The sequence below is a fragment of the Cherax quadricarinatus genome, chromosome 26 (genome assembly GCF_038502225.1).
Source record: "Cherax quadricarinatus isolate ZL_2023a chromosome 26, ASM3850222v1, whole genome shotgun sequence".
Classification (NCBI taxonomy): domain Eukaryota; kingdom Metazoa; phylum Arthropoda; class Malacostraca; order Decapoda; family Parastacidae; genus Cherax; species Cherax quadricarinatus.
The window spans coordinates 34,979,911-35,007,668 of record NC_091317.1 but is presented as its reverse complement, the minus strand read 5'-3'; the positions used below and the strand labels follow the sequence as shown (position 1 = coordinate 35,007,668).

At 40.8% G+C, this 27,758-nt stretch overlaps 1 protein-coding gene across 5 annotated transcripts in view; it reads right to left on the bottom strand.

Moving 5' to 3' along the window:
• atos (atos homolog atossa) overlaps positions 1–27,758 on the bottom strand; it is a 566,597-nt gene that overhangs the window by 42,638 nt on the left and 496,201 nt on the right. For all 5 annotated transcript variants that reach the window (XM_070088928.1, XM_070088927.1, XM_070088926.1 and 2 more), the window contains 6 exons: positions 18,295–18,490; positions 13,394–13,587; positions 12,704–12,929; positions 10,126–10,271; positions 2,790–4,287; positions 724–2,333 (listed from right to left, as the gene is read on the bottom strand). In XM_070088928.1, the coding sequence (XP_069945029.1) occupies positions 724–2,333; positions 2,790–4,287; positions 10,126–10,271; positions 12,704–12,929; positions 13,394–13,587; positions 18,295–18,486 (3,866 nt within the window). In that variant the 5' untranslated portion in view covers positions 18,487–18,490. The remainder of the gene's footprint in view (positions 1–723; positions 2,334–2,789; positions 4,288–10,125; positions 10,272–12,703; positions 12,930–13,393; positions 13,588–18,294; positions 18,491–27,758) is intronic.

Here is a 27,758-nt window from a genome sequence, read left to right as displayed (position 1 = left end):
TGTAACATCATTTTCACAGTTGTACCAATTAATAGTCAGCACTTTAATTTCCAGTGTAAGTTTTGTTTTCCTCGTTCAGTTTCCCCAAGCTTGTGACTTTTATCAATTTCTCCTTTACCATTTGATTATTCTCATGGAGGTTATTCACATTTCTTCCATACTTTAATTTTTAACACACTAGCCATCTCCCACTGAGGTAGAATAACCCAAAAGAGCAGAAATGTATTCATCATCGTTCATGCATTCAAATGCTCTCTTGCCAGAAGTGTGCAGATATCACAGTTCAGATGACCCTCCACACTGCAACATCCTCACTCCTCCTGTAGCCTAGGCACTGTACGTCCTACCTCCAGGGCTCAACTCCAACTAACCGACTTCCCTGAATCCTTCCATAAGCTTTATATTGTATCAAATTCATGTGCATTACAAAAAATCAAATTCAAGATATAATCAACTCAAATGTATAACTACTGCAACTAATTTACATGGCTCATAAGAAACGAAAAAGATTTCTTATTTAGTACCAAATACAGTGTGATATGCATACTGTAGCAGCGTAAAGATTTCTTAAGCCGATGATTCAAAAGCTTCTAAAGTGAACAGTACAAGGCAATTAAAATATAGTCACAAATTCTACACCTATGAAATTTTCGTTCCTAAAGGGAATCAATGCATCAGAGATCTCTACAAGTATTTTAACTATTAAAACACTTTTAAACTTACCTCTTAATAGCAGCAACACTATTGAGACTTGAATCATAGTCAAAACGTTTGCCTTTGCGCAACGGTGCTGGAGATGAAGTAAGCGGCAGTCCAGTCTTGCTGTGAAACACCATATTTGTTGCAGAATCTAGAGATCGTCGGAACTGAGCCTTTTCACTAGCCGATGGAATAGGAACCCCCTTTCCATTACAAATTTTTTCAACTTCATCATCTACATGATTCAAATCTCGTAGTTGAACACCAAAGTCTTCCTCTTCCTGAACTACCATCTCCTGTGCTTCACTTTTATCATGTGTTCCTTGCCCTACCACTTCACTCCATTCCATATCATTATTCTCATAATTTGGTGATTTGTTATCCTGAGTGTTATCCTGAGCTGGTTGATGATTTTTAGTCATAAGGTGCTTGAGCAAACTTGTACTCTTTAAAAACCCTTCATGGGTATCCCGTACAATTTTACCAGTATCTTGGCTTTTAATTTTTAAAATGGTTTGGCCAGCTACTTCTGATGGGAACTTTTCATTTAAATAGTTGCCATTTGATATATTTTTCTCTGTTTTATTTACAACAACTGAATGAATAGCTCTTCCATCTTCAAATTTTAATGCCCTTTTAACTGTTTCTTTCTCTTTTAAAGACTTTAATTGAACTGAATCTTGACTATGATCTTGTTCTTCTTCAAAGACATGATTATATTCTTTCTGAAAACTTGATAAAACTGCACTAAATGGACTTTTAACTAAATTCTGTGAAGTTTGCTTCTGAGGTTGAGAGGTTACAGGAAGTGTGGGCTCACTAGTGGCAGTAAAGAAACTAGTCTTTTGAGTAATTTTCTTAGCTTCGATGCACCTAGATTGACTTGAAGATAAAAATGATTGCACACTCTGTCCACAAACATTTTTTGAGTCATAATTAACCTGTTCATTGTATTCACCTGCACTTCTTTTATCACAAGATTCCTTACTAATATCACTACAAACTCTGGTCCGATATGATTCACTACTATCCACTAATGTCTTACAACTAGAAATATCACAATGTTTCTCACCACTACGAGCTATAGCTTCAAGAAACAAGTTTTCAGGACTAGAGGTTAACTCTTGGACATCTTTGTCCCAATTTTCTTTATGGCACTTTTCACTGTGTCCATGAAAACCTAAAGATGGGTCTTTTGGTCCCACATTCTTTTTACATTTATTCCAAAACACATCACCTGTCTTCCGTTCATCTTTCTCAAACTTACAATCAGTTTTCCCATCTTGTTCTTTCAAATGAAGGGACTCTAATTTACCTTCTTTCCAATATCTACCATCTATCTTCTTTTCTGTACAATTTGCACATTTTACATCAATTTCCTTTTCTTCCCATGATTTACTGCTAACATGCCCTTGATAATTTGAAAAATAACTTGATTCACAAGCACTTCTTGGAGATTCAGTTTGGGATTTATTCCTATGGCGATCAATACGTAGAGGCGGTACAGGAGTTGGTTGCCGGAGAACACTAAGGATTTCCATGGTCTCTTTTGGAGTTAACTCAAAGTTAAACTTGCTGTGAAACAAGTGGCTTGGGCTAACATCACCCCTCTTCTTCATTTCTTGCTTCAAAGCCTTAAAAAAATAAAAAAATAAAAATTATAATATTCACGAACAAAATAGAAAAATAACTATACAGAATTGTACATCTGTCTACTGAAATAAATTATACAGTACCAATATTACTATCACAGTAAAATGGTCATAGAGTACAGTGGACCCCCGGTTAACGATATTTTTTCACTCCAGAAGTATGTTCAGGTGCCAGTACTGACCGAATTTGTTCCCATAAGGAATATTGTGAAGTAGATTAGTCCATTTCAGACCCCCAAACATACACGTACAAACGCACTTACATAAATACACTTACATAATTGGTCGCATTCGGAGGTGATCGTTATGCGGGGGTCCACTGTATTATGCTTTTAAAGCATGAATGAATACCCATGTGAATAAGATAAACCAATGTCTCCCTGAATGTATGTACAGTACATAGAACATTACAAACAAATGTAAATGCTATATGTTTACCTTGGAATGAAGATGTGAAGATTTAGTTTCCCCTTTTTTGCCTATTTCAGATAAATCCTCCAAACTGGAGCACAGATGCTTTCCAGTGTATAAGCAAGACAGTCGAAGCTGATCATCTATCACCTTAGGAAGGCCAAGAGTTTCCTGTGTCTGTTTACCCAGCTTCAAGTGACTCTGCTTCACTCTTGTGCTACATACGCTTATCCCCATTTTAGAGTTGCTTGTAGAAGCTTCATTATCTGATGGAAACTGTTGAAAATATTCCCTTTTGCTATGCTGATGATCTGTCTGACATTCCCACTCGCTGGGATACTCTCCACGTCGTTTCAACCCTTGGTCACGGCCTGAGTTAAAATCTTGGCCACTAGCACCAATTTCAGGATATTCTCCCCTAGTTCTTAATCTTGAATATGGATTGCACTCTTGGTATTCTCGAACAGGTCTTCCATCTTTGTATGAAGTAGAAAGTTCAGGGTATTCTCCAGTAGGTCTCTGATATTCAGGGTACTCTCCAGTAGGTCTCTGATATTCAGGGTACTCTCCAGTAGGTCTCTGATATTCAGGGTACTCTCTGGTAGGCCTCTGATATTCAGGGTACTCTCCAGTAGGCCTCTGATATTCAGGGTGCTCTCCAGTAGGCCTCTGATATTCAGGGTACTCTCCAGTAGGCCTCTGATATTCAGGGTACTCTCCAGTAGGTCTCTGATATTCAGGGCACTCTCCAGCAGACCTCTGATATTCAGGGCACTCTCCAGTAGGCCTCTGATACTCAGGGTACTCTCCAGTAGGCCTATGATATTCAGGGCACTCTCCAGTAGGCCTATGATATTCATGTTGCTCTTGCATTTGGTATTCAGGATAATGTTGGTATTTCCCACCTCGTGGGGATAACTGACCTAGTGACTTTGGATGCTGGTCATAGCTGCAGGGATTTACACTAAGATGAGTTCGTTGTGGATGGGGTGTAATTTGTTGAGGTTTCTGTTGCTGTACTCGTTGAACGTGTGGCCAGCACATTTGTGGACGACTGTATATATATTGTGGCCTTCGATACTGCTGATAAGGTCCTGAGAACTCAAATCTGTACGTATTTTGCTGCAACTGATGGCGATGCTGATGAAGATTTAATACTTCAGCATTGGGTGAGCACAGCGAGTCCACTGAAGAGTGATGAGTAATTGGGGTTATCGGAAAACGTGCCTGGGTCCAAGAAAATGGATGAGAAGGTGTAGTGGGGCCTAACACCATGCTAACATCTGGAGGTTTATTAATTTGGGGAGCTGGTGGTCTAGGACGACAAATAAGATGTTCAGGGGTTTCCAACGATGGGGAACCTGATCGAGAAGGGGACTGATAACGACGAGGAAAGCGAGTAAGGGAATTAGGGGGATCCAGGAGAGATTCACCAAGCTGTGTATCTGGAGACTCACTGCGACTAATACGCGAGTTCTCTGCCAATTTTGCCTTCATCATACTTCTCCTTAAGTCGTCATCACACCTGCAAAGTTTACACATACTGTCTAAATAAACCGTAAGTATCTAAATGAATCTAAAATATAAAAAATAAGTAGAGTGATTTCTGTCATTGAAATAATTAGTGTGTGGAGGTGTGCAAGTTGCAAAAACTTTTGAAATGAAAATATGAAATTTCTTATATAGAAAAGCCTATTAACTTGAAAAGTTATTATAGTAATTAATATAAATAATAAGTGATCTTAATAGAAAATTGCAAATTCAAGTTTTAGAAAAAAAAAAATTTAATAAATTCTGAATAAAAGTAAATTTTCTAATTAACATTTAGAATTGTTCATAATCCTGCATCTTATTTGGAAAATATTTATTTTCACTTCTGGAAGAAATCAGAATACAAAAATTCCAAATAAGATTAACTACAATACAAAGTTTCCTAACAAGTGGTAGCATTTGTTACATTATATAATGTACTCAGTCAAGTACAAAGATCATTTGTAAACAGTACAGAAGACTCTCACATTTCATTAGGATTACAGTCGTACATTCCTGAAAACTGGCGCCATATGTGAACTCACAATAAGGACTGAAGATAATACTGGAAATATAGGAAAACATTTTTGACACTAGGAAAACAAAAGTTATTTTTAATTTCTTAATTCAAAGGTTTTCATACCTTACATTGTACAGTAGTTTCTATGACTTGTGTGAAGATAAGTGATGCTGGCCAACTAGGCCTAGTTGAAGGTAGTGTTGCTCTACTAGACCTAGTTGAAGGTAAGTGTTGCTCTACTAGACCTAGTTGAAGGTAAGTGTTGCTCTACTAGACCTAGTTGAAGGTAAGTGTTGCTCTACTAGACCTAGTTGAAGGTAAGTGTTGCTCTACTAGACCTAGTTGAAGGTAGTGTTGCTCTACTAGACCTAGTTGAAGGTAAGTGTTGCTCTACTAGACCTAGTTGAAGGTAAGTGTTGCTCTACTAGACCTAGTTGAAGGTAAGTGTTGCTCTACTAGACCTAGTTGAAGGTAAGTGTTGCTCTACTAGACCTAGTTGAAGGTAAGTGTTGCTCTACTAGACCTAGTTGAAGGTAAGTGTTGCTCTACTAGACCTAGTTGAAGGTAAGTGTTGCTCTACTAGACCTAGTTGAAGGTAGTGTTGCTCTACTAGACCTAGTTGAAGGTAAGTGTTGCTCTACTAGACCTAGTTGAAGGTAAGTGTTGCTCTACTAGACCTAGTTGAAGGTAAGTGTTGCTCTACTAGACCTAGTTGAAGGTAAGTGTTGCTCTACTAGACCTAGTTGAAGGTAAGTGTTGCTCTACTAGACCTAGTTGAAGGTAGTGTTGCTCTACTAGACCTAGTTGAAGGTAAGTGTTGCTCTACTAGACCTAGTTGAAGGTAGTGTTGCTCTACTAGACCTAGTTGAAGGTAGTGTTGCTCTACTAGACCTAGTTGAAGGTAGTGTTGCTCTACTAGACCTAGTTGAAGGTAGTGTTGCTCTACTAGACCTAGTTGAAGGTAGTGTTGCTCTACTAGACCTAGTTGAAGGTAGTGTTGCTCTACTAGACCTAGTTGAAGGTAGTGTTGCTCTACTAGACCTAGTTGAAGGTAGTGTTGCTCTACTAGACCTAGTTGAAGGTAAGTGTTGCTCTACTAGACCTAGTTGAAGGTAGTGTTGCTCTACTAGACCTAGTTGAAGGTAAGTGTTGCTCTACTAGACCTAGTTGAAGGTAAGTGTTGCTCTACTAGACCTAGTTGAAGGTAAGTGTTGCTCTACTAGACCTAGATGAAGGTAAGTGTTGCTCTACTAGACCTAGTTGAAGGTAAGTGTTGCTCTACTAGACCTAGTTGAAGGTAAGTGTTGCTCTACTAGACCTAGTTGAAGGTAAGTGTTGCTCTACTAGACCTAGTTGAAGGTAAGTGTTGCTCTACTAGACCTAGTTGAAGGTAAGTGTTGCTCTACTAGACCTAGTTGAAGGTAAGTACTAGTGTTGCTCTACTAGCCCTAGTTGAAGGTAAGTGTTGCTCTACTAGACCTAGTTGAAGGTAAGTGTTGCTCTACTAGACCTAGTTGAAGGTAAGTGTTGCTCTACTAGACCTAGTTGAAGGTAGTGTTGCTCTACTAGACCTAGTTGAAGGTAGTGTTGCTATACTAGTAGTGAAGGTAAGTGTTGCTCTACTAGACCTAGTTGAAGGTAGTGTTGCTCTACTAGACCTAGTTGAAGGTAGTGTTGCTCTACTAGACCTAGTTGAAGGTAGTGTTGCTCTACTAGACCTAGTTGAAGGTAGTGTTGCTCTACTAGACCTAGTTGAAGGTAAGTGTTGCTCTACTAGACCTAGTTGAAGGTAAGTGTTGCTCTACTAGACCTAGTTGAAGGTAAGTGTTGCTCTACTAGACCTAGTTGAAGGTAAGTGTTGCTCTACTAGACCTAGTTGAAGGTAGTGTTGCTCTACTAGACCTAGTTGAAGGTAAGTGTTGCTCTACTAGACCTAGTTGAAGGTAAGTGTTGCTCTACTAGACCTAGTTGAAGGTAAGTGTTGCTCTACTAGACCTAGTTGAAGGTAGTGTTGCTCTACTAGACCTAGTTGAAGGTAGTGTTGCTCTACTAGACCTAGTTGAAGGTAGTGTTGCTCTACTAGACCTAGTTGAAGGTAAGTGTTGCTCTACTAGACCTAGTTGAAGGTAAGTGTTGCTCTACTAGACCTAGTTGAAGGTAGTGTTGCTCTACTAGACCTAGTTGAAGGTAAGTGTTGCTCTACTAGACCTAGTTGTAGGTAAGTGTTGCTCTACTAGACCTAGTTGAAGGTAAGTGTTGCTCTACTAGACCTAGTTGAAGGTAAGTGTTGCTCTACTAGACCTAGTTGAAGGTAAGTGTTGCTCTACTAGACCTTGCTGAAGGCAGCGAGATTTATAGAGTAATAAAATGTAATACTTTGGGTAGTTGAAATAGTTGACTGGGCAGTTTTTTGTGCTCAATCATTAAAATTGAAGTAATACTAGTGAAATAGCTAAGAATCTGGTTGACTGGAATAATGAAATTGGCCTAAAATAGGAGTAAAAGTGGGCAAAATTGCCGTTGAGTAAATATCGCTTACACAGTACAATTTGCAATAGTGTAATTACCATCAAATTTTGTACTTTTTATTACCTTCAGAAAAAGATTTTCTACCATTTCATAAGAAAAAATAAACTTTTTTTGTTTTTTAAATTCTTGGACCCTGTGGACAAGGCATAGATCTACAACCTGGACCCTCAAAGGGTTAAAAGGTTATGACAACCAATTTTTTCTTATCTTGAATTCTGGTTGCTGATACTTGTTGATTTGTAAATATGTGGAGAGTGTTGCTGTGGCCGGGCTGGACCCCAGGGAGATGACACTGGTTCTTGTGTTAATGTAAGTAACAGTAGTTCTTGTGTTAATGTAAGTAACAGTAGTTCTTGTGTTAATGTAAATGACAGAGGTTCTTGTGTAATGCAGTGGTTCTTGTGTGACGCAGAATTGTTGATACTTGATAGTTGTGCTGGAATGCTCAGATATTCTGCAATGCATCTTTGCTGTTCTTCTTTCTCCCTTGTCATAAATGGAATCAAGTGGGAGACCTTTCCTTGTTTACCACTCACTCCACATATCCACAAATTTTTGTCTTACTCACCTGCACTGACCTCTATCATTATTATTATTTTATTATTATTTTTTTATTATCACACTGGCCGATTCCCACCAAGGCAGGGTGGCCTGAAAAAGAAAAATTTTCACCATCATTCACTCCATCACTGTCTTGCCAGAAGGGTGCTTTACACTACAGTTTTTAAACTGCAACATTAACACCCCTCCTTCAGAGTGCAGGCACTGTACTTCCCATCTCCAGGACTCAAGTCCGGCCTGCCGGTTTCCCTGAACCCCTTCATAAATGTTACTTTGCTCAAACTCCAACAGCACGTCAAGTATTAAAAACCATTTGTCTCCATTTACTCCTATCAAACACGCTCACGCATGCCTGCTGGAAGTCCAAGCCCCTCGCACACAAAACCTCCTTTACCCCCTCCCTCCAACCTTTCCTAGGCCGACCCCTACCCCGCCTTCCTTCCACTACAGACTGATACACTCTTGAAGTCATTCTGTTTCGCTCCATTCTCTCTACATGTCCGAACCACCTCAACAACCCTTCCTCATCCCTCTGGACAACAGTTTTGGTAATCCCGCACCTCCTCCTAACTTCCAAACTACGAATTCTCTGCATTATATTCACACCACACATTGCCCTCAGACATGACATCTCCACTGCCTCCAGCCTTCTCCTCGCTGCAACAATCATCACCCATGCTTCACACCCATATAAGAGCGTTGGTAAAACTATACTCTCATACATTCCCCTCTTTGCCTCCAAGGACAAAGTTCTTTGTCTCCACAGACTCCTGAGTGCACCACTCACCCTTTTCCCCTCATCAATTCTATGATTCACCTCATCTTTCATAGACCCATCCGCTGACACGTCCACTCCCAAATATCTGAATACATTCACCTCCTCCATACTCTCTCCCTCCAATCTGATATCCAATCTTTCATCTAATCTTTTTGATATCCTCATAACCTTACTCTTTCCTGTATTCACTTTTAATTTTCTTCTTTTGCACACCCTACCAAATTCATCCACCAATCTCTGCAACTTCTCTTCAGAATCTCCCAAGAGCACAGTGTCATCAGCAAAGAGCAACTGTGACAACTCCCACTTTATGTGTGATTCTTTATCTTTTAACTCCACGCCTCTTGCCAAGACCCTCGCATTTACTTCTCTTACAACCCCATCTATAAATATATTAAACAACCACGGTGACACCACACATCCTTGTCTAAGGCCTACTTTTACTGGGAAATAATTTCCCTCTTTCCTACATACTCTAACTTGAGCCTCACTATCCTCATAAAAACTCTTCACTGCTTTCAGTAACCTACCTCCTACACCATACACCTGCAACATCTGTCACATTGCCCCCCTATCCACCCTGTCATACGCCTTTTCCAAATCCATAAATGCCACAAAGACCTCTTTAGCCTTATCTAAATACTGTTCACTTATATGTTTCACTGTAAACACCTGGTCCACACACCCCCTACCTTTCCTAAAGCCTCCTTGTTCATCTGCTATCCTATTCTCCGTCTTACTCTTAATTCCTTTAATAATAACTCTACCATACACTTTACCAGGTATACTCAACAGACTTATCCTCCTATAATTTTTGTACTCTCTTTTGTCCCTGAAGCAAAGACATGAAAAGTATGGTGTAATTTAGACATGGAAGATATCTTAAGAATTACTCCCAAATCTGCATTCTGAAGTATTCTTCACAAGAATACACATCATGGTAGAAAACAAAGGATGCAGCAAGTACACTAAAAGATGACTTATGAACATGATAGGTTCATGACTTGACACCCTTCCTTCAAATATAAGGGCAATGATAAGTTCCTAAAGGAAATTCTTGAACAGCCAGGCTGTGGGGCATACACCAGACTACAGGAAACAAGCTTCAACAGCCTGACTGATCAAACAATGAGGAGGCTTGGTTTGGAGTAGCCTACTCATCTCTTCCATTTTTTTTCTAACAAACCAGCTGTCTCCTACTGAGGCAGGGTGACCCAGAAAAAAACACTTTCACCATTGGTCACTCCATCACTGTCTTGCCAGAGGACCACCAATACTACAGTTCAAAACTATAAACATCCCCACCCTTCCTTCAGAGTACAGGCACTGCACTTTCCACCCACAATTCAATTGATCACTGGAAATATGTTAGTCTGGGACAGATTTCCGAGACATTTATTATATAATATTTCAGTATGGAGAAGAGACTGGTTATTTGCACTCACTTGCCCAACTCTGTCTTCTTGTTTTGAGAAGATCCAGGAGCAAAGCCTTGTGACAAGAGAGCATCAACCTCCTCCTCTTCCTCATGCAGTTCATGACACACCACTACAGGAACGTTGTCACTGCGGGGGAGCGAACGCACTGCTACCTGCAAGTATTGCTTTGTTTAACACACAAAAGCTTACATTAAAATAAAAATATTAATTCTTTCTTTCTTTCTTTCAACACACCGGCCGTATCCCACCGAGGCGGGGTGGCCCAAAAGGAAAAACAAAAGAAAAATATTAATTATCATCCCAAAAAAGTATGAAGGATAACAGGAGACAGGGAAAGATAACACAGGAGACAGTGAAGGATAACAGGAGACAGGGAAATAACACAGGAGACAGTGAAGGATAACACAGGAGACAGGGAAGGATAACACAGGAGACTGGGAAGGATAACACAGGAGACCGGGAAGGATAACACGGTATCAAGTCAGTTCTCAGATTCATAATGTTATGATTTGCTTATTATAAGTGAACAGTATTTAGATAAGGCTAAAGAGGTTTTTGTGGCATTTATGGATTTGGAAAAGGCGTATGACAGGGTGGATAGGGGGGCAATGTGGCAGATGTTGCAGGTGTATGGTGTAGGAGGTAGGTTACTGAAAGCAGTGAAGAGTTTTTACGAGGATAGTGAGGCTCAAGTTAGAGTATGTAGGAAAGAGGGAAATTCTTTCCAAGTAAAAGTAGGGATTTGACAAGGATGTGCGATGTCACCGTGGTTGTTTAATATATTTATAGATGGGGTTGTAAGAGAAGTAAATGTGAGGGTCTTGGCAAGAGGCGTGGAGTTAAAAGATAAAGAATCACACAAAGTGGGAGTTGTCACAGTTGCTCTTTGCTGTTGACACTGTGCTCTTGGGAGATTCTGAAGAGAAGTTGCAGAGATTGGTGGATGAATTTGGTAGGGTGTGCAAAAGAAGAAAATTAAAAGTGAATACAGGAAAGAGTAAGGTTATGAGAATAACAAAAAGATTAGGTGATGAAAGATTGGATATCAGATTGGAGGGAGAGAGTATGGAGGAGGTGAATGTATTCAGATATTTGGGAGTGGACGTGTCAGCGGATGGGTCTATGAAAGATGAGATGAATCATAGAATTGATGAGGGGGAAAAGGGTGAGTGGTGCACTTAGGAGTCTGTGGAGACAAAGAACTCTGTCCTTGGAGGCAAAGAGGGGAATGTATGAGAGCTTAGTTTTACCAACGCTCTTATATGGGTGTGAAGCATGGGTGATGAATATTGCAGCGAGGAGAAGGCTGGAGGCAGTGGAGATGTCATGTCTGGGGGCAATGTGTGGTGTGAATATAATGCAGAGAATTCGTAGTTTGGAAGTTAGGAGGAGGTGCGGGGCTACCAAAACTGTTGTCCAGAGGGCTGAGGAAGGGTTGTTGAGGTGGTTCGGACATGTAGAGAGAATGGAGCGAAACAGAATGACTTCAAGAGTGTATCAGTCTGTAGTGGAAGGAAGGCGGGGTAGGGGTCGGCCTAGGAAAGGTTGGAGGGAGGGGGTAAAGGAGGTTTTGTGTGCGAGGGGCTTGGACTTCCAGCAGGCATGCGTGAGCGTGTTTGATATGAGTGAATGGAGACAAATGGTTTTTAATACTTGACATGCTGTTGGAGTGTGAGCAAAGTAACATTTATGAAGGGGTTCAGGGAAACCGGCAGGCTGGACTTGAGTCCTGAAGATGGGAAGTACAGTGTCTGCACTCTGAAGGAGGGGTGTTAATGTTGCAGTTTAAAAACTGTAGTGTAAAGCACCCTTCTGGCAAGACAGTGATGGAGTGAATGATGGTGAAAGTTTTTCTTTTTCGGGCCACCCTGCCTTGGTGGGAATCGGCCAGTGTGATAATAAATAAAAAAAAAGTAATAATTTCAACTTATATACAGGGGTTTACAGCCTGGAGTCAATTACAATGACTCCAGGCTGAGGGACTGATTACTTCAAACACATGCTCATCTTCACAACTCTTCTTTATATTGGACTGATGAAGCCACTGTGTGGCACAACTTTTGTTTCCTCAATAAGATACCCAAGTGTTGCACACATGTCTAATTTATCCTATCCCTCTCCATCGACCCAAAAATATGAAATGGGTAAACACTATCATGGATGAGACAGAACTAGGTGACAACTCCCTTTACAACCTAAATCTAGGGAGAAAAACCTGAAGGAACAAGGCATAACAAAAATTTGAAGATGTTACCTGCAATACATAAAATTTTGGCTATTAAAAAGGGTATGGTAGAAATAAATAAAAAGATGACAATGGAAGATCCAAGATTGTTCTGGAGATCAAGAGTGTGATCAAGAGTGTGTTGGGTGATACATAGGCTTCAGATAATTATTAAATGGTGTTCAAGATATGGTGGATATAATGGTAGATTAGAGAATCAGAATGAAAATCTGCACACATGAAATACAGTGCCAGAACAATGGGTAGGATACCAGCATCTTGGGTGAGCAAAGTCAAACTTAAGAGGTTAAAAATATTGTTGAAAATAATGGGGAGAAGTGAGATACAGTAGAGCCTCACTTTAATAGACGTGTCCTGTCCCATGTAAGCAAGTGGAAACACATGCTCTTCTGCTTCTTCTGTAAATTTAGAACAAAAGACTGGAGAAGTGACTGTGAGGCGGTACAACACATTGGGAGGTCGGCGGCCTCTTGACACACTCAACCATGCTGACAACTGGGAGAAGTGCAAGAAGGAGCGCACAGCTGCCATCAATGACCAACCAGTTGCTGTTGCTTCTGGGAGTCTGGAAGGAAGAATTACCCACATCAGCATAGAGGACAAGCATGGGCCTTCATAAAAATTTATACACATTTGTACAACACTAAGTACTAAAGTATGCATAAGTAATGGTGCAATAACTGCAAACAAGTGATAACAGATGCAAAACATCCACAAGAGGAAGTTGCATCACAGCTCTAGGCCTCTCATGTTGCAGCCAATACTTTTTCAAAAGCTTTCAACAGTAGAAAGGAATGATCAGCTAAGGTAGGTGTGTCTGTGGAGGCTTCTATTCCTTGCAACTATTGCAAGCCCTTGGCTGCAACACAAAAGGCCTGGAGGTGTCATTCACCTTCCCCCTGTGGTTGTTTTGCACAAGCAGTAGTATATATGTATCAGTTAAAAACAAAATTAAGTAATTTGTTCAGAATATATCGCAGTACAAGTATGCTTAAAATGGTTAAAACAATACATATTTGTAATAAACACCTGCGATCATAGATGGTGAAGTTCCACTGTTCAATGAGGCGAAGGTTTTGAGAGGGAGCGGTAGTAGTATCAAGAGTTGTGGCAAGTGCTGTTCCATGAGGACACTCAGGGGCAACCAACACCTCTAGACTCACTCCTACACCAACACCCCACATCACCCGCAACTGACGCATCAAAGCACCAGCCTGCACACACTGTAGGCAAAAATTCACATCTTGCTAAAATGTACTGTACAATATTTTTTAAGCACTGCCAGCTATCTTCATTAGTTGTACATTTTGTTTTTATTTAATATTTTTCTTACAAATTTCTCAAGTGATCTACCAGTGATTATATCTTCCGTACTCGTGCAATGTCTAGACAATGCCAGATTCATGCTGGTACCTTTTCAGTATTATATTTGAGGGAACTTGGATGCATGAATGTATGGCATACAATACAAGCCTGGTCATATAAACATGTTTTCACTAATTCATGAATGCCAAGGTATCAAGAAATCTTGTACTGTATATCTGATTATAGATCCAATGAAGATTAGGAGATTAGATCAGGTTTCCATGTTCAGTGCAAGGTCTTTGGATAGATTCATTACTTTAAAACATCTTCAAAGACACACAAGATGCACTCATGTTACACAATAAATCTTCTGAAAGTCAAGGATCCAGGTTAATTGTGTGCACCTCCCTCTTATCTTGAGGGCAATCTACTTATTTCCATATTTATGTCACCTCTTAATGTGGGTTATGGCGAGATAATTTGTGGTAGGAGGGTAAGGGATGGAATCAGACCACACAAGGTATAGAGTACTTATCATTCAGGAAGAAAAAGGTAGTGGTGGGTAGCACAGTGGAGCAATAGTCTCTCCTTCACCTTCACCTTCCCATTACATGATTGTTCTCCTTGCACAAAGTGACAGGTCAGATCTTTAAGAGTTTTGGATTGGAGGATATGATCAGGGGATTATCTGGTGGCAATTATATATCCAAGCAGATTTACGTTCACATGCGTAGTGCTGCAAAAGTAGATCTACGAATTTTTTACATATTTTCAAATGCTCCAAAAGTAGATCTACGAATTTTTTACATATTTTCAAATATAACAAAAAAAAAAAGTAGATCAAGTTTTTTTACACTTTCAAATGTAAAAAAAAAAAAAAAAGATTTACATTTTTTACATACTTTCAAATGCTGAAAAAACATAGATCTACGTTTGGACAGTTTAAGGGTTAAATGATTTTCTGTCACTGGTAATGAGCTAGGCTTGTAGGGTAAATACTGGCTGTCATGTGGGTAATGGAAATTTTAGCAGTGTAAAGCTCTACTTGTGTAACCAGGCCAAGTGTATTCTGGGAGGGAGGAGATGGACTGCCAGTGAAACCTCTGCAATACGAAAAATCTTTATTTTGACAAATGAAAGCACTGCACCATATAAGATGCATTTAACATACATACGTATACGAGTTTATGTGATAAGAGTTAATGCTTTCCATACATTAGGGGCCATCAGATGGATGAAAGAGAGGGGGGAGTTGAGGAAGAATACTTTCCCTACAATAATTTGATTCATGCATAACCCCAGGTATGTCATAAGAACATAAGAAAGAAGGAACACTGCAACAGGCCTACTGACCCATGCAGAGCAGGTCCATGCCCCCCCCCAGATTAGCCCAATGACCCACCCAGTCTGGTCACCTCCACTCAAGGAAGGAGCACGGCACCAGACCCAGCAGCACAAGCTAGTCAGGTCCAACTCTCACTCACCCACACCCACTCATGTATTTATCTAACCTATTTTTAAAACTACACAACGTTTAAGCCTCAATAATTGTACTCGGGAGTTTGTTCCACTCATCCACAACTCTATTACCAAACCAGTGCTTTCCTATATCCTTCCTGAATCTGAATTTTTCAACTTGAAACCATTGCTGCGAGTCCTGTTTTGGCTGGAAATTTTCAGCACGCTATTTACATCCCCTTTATTTATTCCTGTTTTCAAGTGAATCATTTTTCTTTTGTATCAGCAGTCAACATGTGCAATTTTCATATTCACTAAAAAACTAATCACCCTGAGAGTCACGGTATTTTTTGCATAAGCAATAAAAACCATGCACTTAATCTTATTCTCAGCCTGCCTCCCTCTGCAGGATTAAAATGGGAAAAAATGTAAAAAAGTTTTATATGCTTTTTTTTTTATCAGCCCAGGAGTCACAGGTCATGGCTGTGGCAATGTAATATTACCATACCCATAATATAATATAAAAATTTACAGTATTACTGAAGCACTGCAGTGCTGTTTGTATATTTAGAGAAGTAGTGAGCAGTAACTTTACCCAGAGGAAGTGTTGGACTCACTAAAGTTATATCACCACCTGCTGTTATTGTTGGCTTGAGAGGTTGTGTCACCCTGCAGTTTGGTGTGCTTGATTTGAAGTATTACAACAGATTGCAACTGGGTATTGTGTTGAGCTGAGATGGCTAGTACAATAGTTAGTACTGTTTGGCTGAAGAGTCAAGACAACCCATGGGACATGCAACCCTCCAACCCAATAATACCACCACAATGTGTATTTATTTGATATTCTGATAATTTTGTCTTGCAGTTGTTTGGGTGTTACACACTTATAAGAATGGGAGGTATTACTCTGGGCATGTTTATCTAATAAAGAAAAATGTAAACCAACAGCCAATAATATAAGCTAGTATATTAAATGATGAAAAAATATATATGAAACCTAAAAGAAATGCAACAGTAACGTAGCCATCGTTTGTAAACAACTGTGCTGCTGCTGTTGAGTTTTAAAAGTTACAATGCCCCCAAGGACTCTGTGTACCTAACAGTAGCTAACTTCAACAGTTACATTACTGGTTGAAGGATTACAATGGACCAAGGGTTGTTGCAAACTGAGCAACACAATAATTGAGGTATTTCCCACTGGACCATATGTAGGCACTTCTCTATCAATTATTTATACCAAAATACAGCAGGTATGCCAAACATGACCAATTTGTTGATATATGAGCATGTTAAGGGTGGCAATGGCAGTGGCATAAGTGATGCAAACAAGTACTAGTCACATTATTTTTAAATAAATTTCAGTCTCCATGGATATCATTATTTTTAAATATGTCAACAATTATATCTGTTTACATTATAGTGCATTATCTTAATTCATGTTAAAACTTATCATATGGTTTGAAAAGAAAAATAAATGAAGTTTTGAGGGCAGAAACATTAGCCAATCCGAAAATGCTGCAGTGATCAGCAGAAGAGAGAACATATCCAACAGGTTACCTGCAGTCGGCTTCAGGGATGACCGTCCCCTGGTTCCTGACCTGATCAACCAGGCTATTGATACCAGATGCATGCAGAACATATGCACCACAGCCAGGCTTGCTAGGGATTTCCTCAAAATTATGAAATCTCTCTTGATGACAGCGAGGAGAATGTTGAATCCCCTTATGAGGATACTGAATCTTGGTCCCTTACATATATTGAGCTTTTTTTTAGTGTACTCACCGCACCTCTGCTTTTGATTGCAGGTATTCTGCAATGTTTACCAAGCCTCCTGCTTTCATTGGGAGTGATTTTGGTGCACAGGTTTGGAACCAATCCCTCCAGAATTTTCCAGGTGTAGATTATGATGCATTTTTCTCGCCTGCATTCCAAGTGGTACAGTTCAAGACACTTCAAGTGTTCCCAGCAATTCAGGTACTTGATTGAATTGATATGGGCAGTGAAGAGTCTCTGTATGAAGATTCTTGACTCTTCCAGATGCCAAAGTTGTCATTCACTTGACACACACAGAATACACAATGCCCTCATTCAAAACCATAAACTTACCAAATATCGATAAATTTGACACATGTGCAACTCTTGGGTATCTTTATTGAGGATACCCAAGAAGATAAAGATACCCAATAAAGATACCCAAGAGTTGCACGTGTCTAATTTATGAACGTGTCGGTTCTCTGAACCATTCATCTACATTACCAAATATTAATGCCATACTGGTCACTGCACATCTTTAACCCTTAAACGGTCCAAACAAATCGACGTTCAAATTCGTAGCTACAAAAGTAGATCTACCTTTTTTAACATATTTTCAAATGTAACAAAAAAAATGTAGATAAAAGTTTTTTTACACGTTTTCAAATGTAAAACAAAAAAGATCTACATTTTTTTACATACTTTCAGATGTTGAAAAAACGTATATATACGTTTGGACCATTTAAGGGTTAAAACACAGTACTGTAATGCTGACCTAACACTCTTCCTCTTAAACTGTTGAGAATACACAGACATCACACACTAAACAAATATCTCCGATATGACTCGTGTTAATTTGAACCTGTACAGAAATTATGCAAATAAAAAGTACTATAAAGATGAAATCACTTACTAGAAGAATTAAAGAAGTGAAACATACAGAATTAGTCTTCTAATCATATTTACAACATTCATCTCTCTCAAACTAATCTTTTAATGCAAATTTCTAAAACTATCAATCAATTTTTTATCGAGTATCACAATACCTTGTGTCAGATTCAAAAGCTAACAAATTCACATCCACATAATCTTTAGTGTAATACTTTGAAATTAAGTTATTTTGAAATTTAAATAATAAAAGCTGGAGGATAAACAGAATCAGTGAAGCCACAACTGCACAGATATATATTCTATACATGATATACAACCAACACTTAGAAAACTGCCTAAGCAATTGATGGACACTCATTACAAGTGGGATAATAAATTATGATGTTTAAGTACATACTTATAACAGCAGAAAAAAAGAGGACTTTAGCACTTAAAGGTAATATTTATGAGTGAGAAGGCAAGTATATTCTGGGGGTTACTAATCCCGCATAAGCAAAGGAAACTATAAATAAAAGTTAACCCACCACATGATCATTTTGGTCACATGAATGTTTGTGTTGCAACTGGTGTGGCAGAGGGCAGTGGGGCCCAGCATGGTATCCTCTCTCTCCTCCAGGAGTTCTGCCTTCAACCACCAGGATAGCCAGTGCGGTGAACACCTCCCATGGGTCACCAGGAACGTGACCCCCGACCTCCTCAACATTACTCGACCTCATCTTCCTGTTAAAAATACAATACAGTACTTATTAACTTATGTTACGTATTGCCCTTGGATAAGTTTAAGCAATCATTCTTAATGGAAAGTGTGAATACCATCAACCATAGCTGGTGCATACATCAAGGAAAAAACAAGACACTGATAGAGAATAATCCTCTTTAATACAACATTCCTCCAAAGGCTAGACTTCATCAAGTACAGCCTCTCCTCACTTAACGATAGACTCCAGTTCCTAAGATCACGTCAGTAAAAGAATTCGTCACTAAGTGAGGAGCATACTACAATGGTAGTGGGTGTGTGTGTCAACCATCGTTGATATTATTTTAAAGTCACCTTAGCACCATTTATAACATTTCTGGTATACACCTACCATCCGACTTATGACCTGCTCGACTTACGACCATGTTTTTTATGCCAAATTTCTGGGAAATAAACAACTACATGTATTTGTGTTGTGCACAGTGTTTATCCTAAACCTTACAGTATAAAATACAGTACTAACAACATAAAAAGTAAAGTAAAACATGAAATACCAAAATAAAACAATAAAATAAAGTCATTACAAAAATGTTTTGTTGATATTCAGTAGTAAAGTTCGACTTACAACCATTTCGACTTACAACCGGTTTCTCGGAACCGAACTCGGTTGTAAGTTGGATGGTAGGTGTATTTTTAAATGTTTATGCAACAGTGTATTGTATATTGTAATAAACAGAATTGAGGAAATCAGCTCTAATATACACTATTTAGGTATGCATACTGGTCAGACAGCCCGTTGTAAGTCCAAGTTGTCGGTAAATGAGTACGTCGCTAAGTGAGGAGAGGCTGTATACAAAATAAAAAAGCACCCTGAGGTCAGGCTTGGAGATAGGTAATTCCCATGTGTAGTCTTTATATTGTATGATGATGTACATCACAGGAGGTCATGAGTTGTCTTTCTCCAAACCTGACCTAATGGAATTTGTTCATTCCTGTATATATGATAAAGATGAGCCTTGGGCAGATTATTTTAGTAAAAGAATTCTCTGTTACCAGTGTCTTTATTCCCACCTGTTGGCTTTTACCAGTGTTAACCTTAAAAAACAACACAGTTGCATGTCATCATTATTTATCAGGGAAGAATGATAGTTTTAAGTACATACATTAATAGTCTTCTTTCGACAAACTGGCTGTATCCCACCGAGGCAGGGTGGTCCAAAAGGAAAAATGAAAGTTTCTCCTTTTAAATTTAGTTATATATATATAGGAGAAGGGGTTACTATCCCCTTGCTCCCGGCATTTTAGTCGCCTCTTATGACACGCATGGCTTATGGAGGAAGAATTCTGTTCCACTTCCCCATGGAGAACATTAACCCTTTCAGGGTCCAGAGGCCAAATTTCAAAGTGCACACCAGTGTCCAAGAATTTAAAAAAAAAAAATTTGTTATTTTTCTTATGAAATGGTAGAGAATTTTTTTTTGAAGGTAATAAAACAAAGTACAAAATTTGATGAAAAATTGACGAAATTATGCTCTCACGAATTTTGATGTCAGCAATATTTATGCATCAGCGATTTTGCCGACTTTGACTCCCATTTTAGGCCAATTATCTTATTCCAGTCAATCAAATTCTTAGCTATTTCACTAGTATTACTTCTATTCTATGGACTGAGCACAAGAAATTGCCAACTCAGCTGTTTCAACTACAAAATAAAGTGACTGGAAATTGGTAATTTGGCCAATTTAGTGCAAAGTTTAAAATATTCCAGTTTCAAAATAGGGTCCAGAATAAACAATGCAGGCATTCCTGGCACTAAACTAACATTTCCTCTGTTCATTAGTTACATTTTCAGGCTTTACAAATGAATTCCATTTTGATTTTTAATTCACATAATGATTTTTTATTCAAGCCAAAAAATATATTTACTGTCATGCAATATTGTAATAATTGCATAAATAATATGAGCACATTTGTGAACATATATTAGACCCGCCAGCTGGCATGTATTAGACGTGTGAGATCATTTGTTTACTCTTGAACATCGGCAAAAATTTAACATTTCCGCTACTTTGAGCTCAAGTTTCAAGCCATTTTGAATACTAAAACCAATCAAAATCATCTCTATTTCTGTAATATACCTTCCATTCTATCAAATGAGATCAAGAAACTGCAAATACAACTATAAAACCATATAAAAAAACACTGCAAAGTTGCTGTTTTAATCGAAAATTACGGTCTCAGTTTTTTCTCTCATTATGCATTGTGCTGCAGGATTTGTTTTATGTGGTGCACACATACCACATAGATGTATTCTCTCTTATCTAGGCCCAAATTTACTGCTCACAGTTTATCAGAGTAAGCTGAGCTCATGGCATAGATTTACGGTTTGGACCCTCGACAAAGTCGCAGATCTACGGCACAGACCCTGAAAGGGTTAACTGTCATGTAAAAAAAAAAAAAAATACATTGATTCCAAACCACACTTCAATTGTTAACATAGTGGAAGGTTTTAGACAGCTCATCACACTAGAACAATACCATATGTGGAGAGATACTAGTACAGTATCATAATCAAACAAAAACAACTTCATGGAAATAAAATGGAGGACAATATACAATTGACAGTGGAGTAATTGACATGTACAAACTACGTTACGGAGAGTTCCTCATTATGGTGAGCATATCAATCAGGCAGCGTTAAAATTAACTTATAATTACAACACAATGAGATAAATATACAGTGGACCATCAGGTTAATACACAATCTGTTAATACTGTTTTAAGATTGTGGTATATTTTTGGTGACTCTTCATATTAACCTTTTTACTGTCTCTTACTTAGATCTACACTATTAAAACAAGCATCACTCACACAGATCTATGTCAGCGATGATATTTCATGACTGATGATTTTTTTTTATTTTCCTGGGGAAGAGTTAGACCTTCCCCCAGTCTGTTTTACAGTTTTTATTAAGTCTGCTTTAATTATTGGGATGCCCTAAACCAATGGTTACCAAATCCATGCAATGGCTTTAACAATACAAATTCTAGGGCATAAAGACAGTAGAACTATGTACAAAAGATGAGGTAATCAGTCCCTCAGCCTTGGAGTTGGCGCGAAGAGCACCGTAATCGTGAAGAAACCTGGTTCAAAGGACATCTCCACAACCTCCTTCACTTCTACTAACCCATCCCCTGGGTATGACCTACATCCACTGGGGAATCCTCCCTACCAGTGGCAATGCCTTCGTCTGTTACCTGTCCCCTTTTCACATGACGCCATTATATAAGCGGCAGACTTCTTGCCTGAGCTCCAGATTCTTTATGACTACGGTGCTTTTCGCACCAACACTGTGGCTGAGGGACTGATTGCCTTATCTTTTGTACACAGTTCTACTGTCTGCAAATTATGTCCTAGAATTTGTATTGATAAAGCAATTGGATGGAGAAACATCTACATTAAAGTTACTCAGATGTTGCATGTGTCTAAATTTCATCATAGTGGTCACAGTGTAGGGTAGTGGTCACAGTGTAGGGTAGTGGTCACAGTGTAGGGTAGTGGTCACAGTGTAGGGTAGTGGTCACAGTGTAGGGTAGTGGTCACAGTGTAGGGTAGTGGTCACAGTGTAGGGTAGTGGTCACAGTGTAGGGTAGTGGTCACAGTGTAGGGTAGTGGTCACAGTGTAGGGTAGTGGTCACAGTGTAGGGTAGTGGTCACAGTGTAGGGTAGTGGTCACAGTGTAGGGTAGTGGTCACAGTGTAGGGTAGTGGTCACAGTGTAGGGTAGTGGTCACAGTGTAGGGTAGTGGTCACAGTGTAGGGTAGTGGTCACAGTGTAGGGTAGTGGTCACAGTGTAGGGTAGTGGTCACAGTGTAGGGTAGTGGTCACCAGCTGTAGGGTAGTGGTGACAGTTTAGGGTAGTGGTCACAGTGTAGGGTAGTGGTCACAGTGTAGGGTAATGTTCACAGTGTAGGGTAGCAGTCACAGTGTAGGGGTAGTGGTCACAGTGTAGGGTAGTGGTCACAGTGTAGGGTAGTGGTCACAGTGTAGGGTAGTGGTCACAGTGTAGGGTAGTGGTCACAGTGTAGGGTAGCAGTCACAGTGTAGGGTAGTGGTCACAGTGTAGGGTAGCGGTCACAGTGTAGGGTAGTGGTCACAGTGTAGGGTAGTGGTCACAGTGTAGGGTAGTGGTCACAGTGTAGGGTAGTGGTCACAGTGTAGGGTAGTGGTCACAGTGTAGGGTAGTGGTCACAGTGTAGGGTAGTGGTCACAGTGTAGGGTAGTGGTCACAGTGTAGGGTAGTGGTCACAGTGTAGGGTAGCAGTCACAGTGTAGGGTAGTGGTCACAGTGTAGGGTAGTGGTCACAGTGTAGGGTAGTGGTCACAGTGTAGGGTAGCGGTCACAGTGTAGGGTAGCAGTCACAGTGTAGGGTAGTGGTCACAGTGTAGGGTAGTGGTCACAGTGTAGGGTAGTGGTCACAGTGTAGGGTAGTGGTCACAGTGTAGGGTAGCAGTCACAGTGTAGGGTAGTGGTCACAGTGTAGGGTAGTGGTCACAGTGTAGGGTAGTGGTCACAGTGTAGGGTAGTGGTCACAGTGTAGGGTAGTGGTCACAGTGTAGGGTAGTGGTCACAGTGTAGGGTAGTGGTCACAGTGTAGGGTAGTGGTCACAGTGTAGGGTAGTGGTCACAGTGTAGGGTAGTGGTCACAGTGTAGGGTAGCAGTCACAGTGTAGGGTAGTGGTCACAGTGTAGGGTAGTGGTCACAGTGTAGGGTAGTGGTCACAGTGTAGGGTAGTGGTCACAGTGTAGGGTAGTGGTCACAGTGTAGGGTAGTGGTCACAGTGTAGGGTAGTGGTCACAGTGTAGGGTAGTGGTCACAGTGTAGGGTAGTGGTCACAGTGTAGGGTAGTGGTCACAGTGTAGGGTAGTGGTCACAGTGTAGGGTAGTGGTCACAGTGTAGGGTAGCAGTCACAGTGTAGGGTAGTGGTCACAGTGTAGGGTAGTGGTCACAGTGTAGGGTAGTGGTCACAGTGTAGGGTAGTGGTCACAGTGTAGGGTAGTGGTCACAGTGTAGGGTAGTGGTCACAGTGTAGGGTAGTGGTCACAGTGTAGGGTAGTGGTCACAGTGTAGGGTAGTGGTCACAGTGTAGGGTTGTGGTCACAGTGTAGAGTATTGGTCACAGTGTAGGGGAGCGGTCACAGTGCAGGGTAGTGGTCATATTGCAGGATAGCAGTCACGGTGCAGGGTAGCAGTCACAGTACAGGATAGCATAGTGCAGGATAGCAGTCACAGTCCAGGATAGCAGTCACAGTGCAGGGTAGTGGTCATATTGCAGGATAGCAGTCACAGTGCAAGGTAGCAGCCACAGTGCAGGGTAGCAGTCACAGTACAGGATAGCATAGTGCAGGATAGCAGTCACAGTGCAGGATAGCAGTCACAGTCCAGGATAGCAGTCACAGTGCAGGGTAGTGGTCATATTGCAGGATAGCAGTCACAGTGCAGGGTAGCGGTCACAGTGCAGGGTAGCAGTCACAGTACAGGATAGCATAATGCAGGATAGCAGTCACAGTGCAGGGTAGTGGTCATAGTGCAGGGTAGCAGTCACAGTGCAAGGTAGCAGTCACAGTGCAGGGTAGCAGTCACAGTGCAGGATAGCAGTCACAGTGCAGGATAGCAGTCACAGTACAGGATAGCATAATGCAGGATAGCAGTCACAGTGCAGGGTAGTGGTCATAGTGCAGGGTAGCAGTCACAGTGCAAGGTAGCAGTCACAGTGCAGGGTAGCAGTCACAGTGCAGGGTAGCACAGTGCAGGGTAGCAGTCACAGTGCAGGGTAGCAGTTACAGTGCAGGGTAGCGGTCACAGTGCAGGGTAGCGGTCACACCGCAGGGTAGCGGTCACAGTGCAGGGTAGCGGTCACACCGCAGGGTAGCGGTCACACCGCAGGGTAGCGGTCACACCGCAGGGTAGCGGTCACAGTGCAGGGTAGCGGTCACACCACAGGGTAGAGGTCACAGTGCAGTGTAGCAGTCACAGTGCAGGATAGCAGTCACAGTGCAGGGTGGTCACAGTGCAGGATAGTCACAGTGCAGGGTAGCGGTCACACCGCAGGGTAGCAGTCACAGAGCAGGATAGCAGTCACAGTGCAGGGTAGTGGTCACAGTGCAGGATAGCAGTCACAGTACAGAGTAGCACAGTGCACGATAGCAGTCACAGTGCAGGGTAGTGGTCACAGTGCAGGGTAATGGTCACAGTGCAGGGTAGTGGTCACAGTGCAGGGTAGTGGTCACAGTGCAGGGTAGTGGTCACAGTGCAGGATAGCAATCACAGTTCAGGGTAGTGGTCACAGTGCAGGGTAGCAGTCACAGTGCAGGGTAGCAGTCACAGTGCAGGGTAGCAGTCACAGTGCAGGGTAGCAGTCACAGTGCAGGGTAGCAGTCACAGTGCAGGGTAGCAGTCACAGTGCAGGGTAGCAGTCACAGTGCAGGGTAGCAGTCACAGTGCAGGGTAGCAGTCACAGTGCAGGGTAGCAGTCACAGTGCAGGGTAGCAGTCACAGTGCAGGGTAGCAGTCACAGTGCAGGGTAGCAGTCACAGTGCAGGGTAGCAGTCACAGTGCAGGGTAGCAGTCACAGTGCAGGGTAGCAGTCACAGTGCAGGGTAGCAGTCACAGTGCAGGGTAGCAGTCACAGTGCAGGGTAGCGGTCACAGTGCAGGGTAGCGGTCACACCGCAGGGTAGAGGTCACAGTGCAGGGTAGCGGTCACACCGCAGGGTAGAGGTCACAGTGCAGGGTAGCGGTCACACCGCAGGGTAGAGGTCACAGTGCAGGGTAGCGGTCACAGTGCAGGGTAGCGGTCACACCGCAGGGTAGAGGTCACAGTGCAGGACAGCAGTCACAGTGCAGGGTGGTCACAATGCAGGATAGTCACAATGCAGGATAGTCACAATGCAGGATAGTCACAATGCAGGATAGTCACAATGCAGGATAGTCATAGTGCATAGTAGTCACAGTGCATAGTTGTCACAGTGCATAGTTGTCACAGTGCAGGATAGCAGTCACAGTGCAGGATAGCAGTCACAGTGGAGTAGCACAGTGCACGATAGCAGTCACAGTGCAGAATATCAGTTGTCGTGGGGGTTCGAAAGGAGATATAATGGTTGAAGATAAACACACTTGTTGGATGGTAACACTATATACTGTCAGACTATATAGTGTCAGATTATATATTGTGCAGGATAGCAGTCACAGCACAGGGTAGTGGTCACAATGCAGGATAGCAGTCACGGTGCAGGGTATTAGTCACAGTGCAGGGTAGAGGTAACAGTGCAGGGCAGCAGTCACAGTGCAGGATAGTCAGAGTGCATGGTAGTAGTCACAGTGCAAGGTAGCAGTCAGAAGTATTTTTTGTAACCAAAAATCTTGACACGATTTTTTGAACTCTGGCCTCAGCTCAATGTCATACTGGAGTGAAATCAGTTCTTCCTCCACCATTCCTGTTTCCTCACTGCTGATATCGAGGAATGGATTGATCACCCAGTCTAATATTTAAAAAAAAAAAAAAAACAGAGATCCTAAAATCTGTCAGACATGTGTGTATGCACCTCATTCAGGTGTGCACAATACACTTGAAGGTCATCGTCTGGTATGCTCTTCTTTTAACTCTGACTTCAGACCACAAAATAAAATAAAACTAAATTTTCCTGTATAACTTTATGCTAATTTTGCTCCAGTGTCCAAGAAATTTTGAAAAAAAAAAAAAAAAAAAAAAAAATTTTTTCTTACAGAATTAAAGAGCATATTTTTGTGAAGGTAATAAGACAAAAAAAAATTCTGATCAGTACTTACCAAGATACAGTTCCAAGAAGTTTGTCAAAAATGATGTGGTGGCGGCAACATCGACAAATTCCACATACGCGCATTACATTATTTTGCGGTTTTTATAGTTTTTTTTCTTTTCTTTTCCAATTTTTTTCTATTCCTACTAACATTTGGGGCCTGAGAGACCAATACTGTATATACTGTAATGTATATATATAAGCTCACTGTATTGAACACAATAACCGCACTAAAGTTATTTATTTTTATTTATTATTATTATCACACTGGCCGATTCCCACCAAGGCAGGGTGTCCCGAAAAAGAAAAACTTTCACCATCATTCACTCCATCACTGTCTTGCCAGAAGGGTGCTTTACACTACAGTTTTTAAACTGCAACATTAACACCCCTCCTAAAGTTATTATCATATTATTGTTCACCACTGTTATTACAATAAACATGCACAAATCTTGTATAATACTAATGTTCTATCATATATTTACATATTTACAATCACTGGACATGGTTTTAGAACTGCTGGAGCTTGTGGAACTCCTTGAAACAAGGCACCATGCACAGAGGCACCTTACATTCCTCACACATAAACCGAGTGTCTTTGCTTCTTTGTTGCCATCGTTTTGTTTGTGCACAGACAATGCATCTCTTCTGAGCAAATTTCTTCTGAGTTGAAGGAAGTTGTATTATGAAATGATCACCTTCCCTCCTCAAATGCTTGGGTATATTCTGAGTAATTAGAGGACCTTGTTGTATAGCAGGTGTTGTTACCTGGTACTTCATTATGAGTTGTCTGACAACAGACAAACAAAATTCACCATACGGTGGTCTGTTGCCAGTCTTCATTTGGTACATATTATATGCATTGAGCATTGAAATGTCCATGAGATGGAAAAAAAGTTTCATGTACCACTTGTAACTCTTACGAACACAGTCAACAAAACCAATCTGCATGTCACATTTGTCAACCAAGCGCAAGTTTTGTGTATAATCAATCACTGTCACTGGTTTTCGAATACGTTCATTAGTCACTCGATCAACTTTGCCACTGTCTTGCATTTCATTACGGTGAATGGTTGTCAACAATGTGACATCTCGTTTGCCATGCCAACGTAATGCCATGATGTCATTGGCAGTAAACACCTGCACGTCATCACCACGAGCACCTGCGTTGAGCCTGGGCATATGTTTATGATTAGAACGCACTGTGCCACACACATCTGTCTTGTTCACTCGCATGAAATCACTGAGTAATGGGCTTGTGTACCAGTTATCAGTATATAATGTATGCCCCTTACCAAGATAAGGTGCCATCATGTTTCTCACTACGTCACCTGAGATACCCAATAACATCTTGGTATCTTTCAATGTTTTACTTCCTGTGTATACAACAATATCCAACACCAGGCCACTGCCATAATCACAGAGTACAAATAGTTTTATACCAAAGCGTT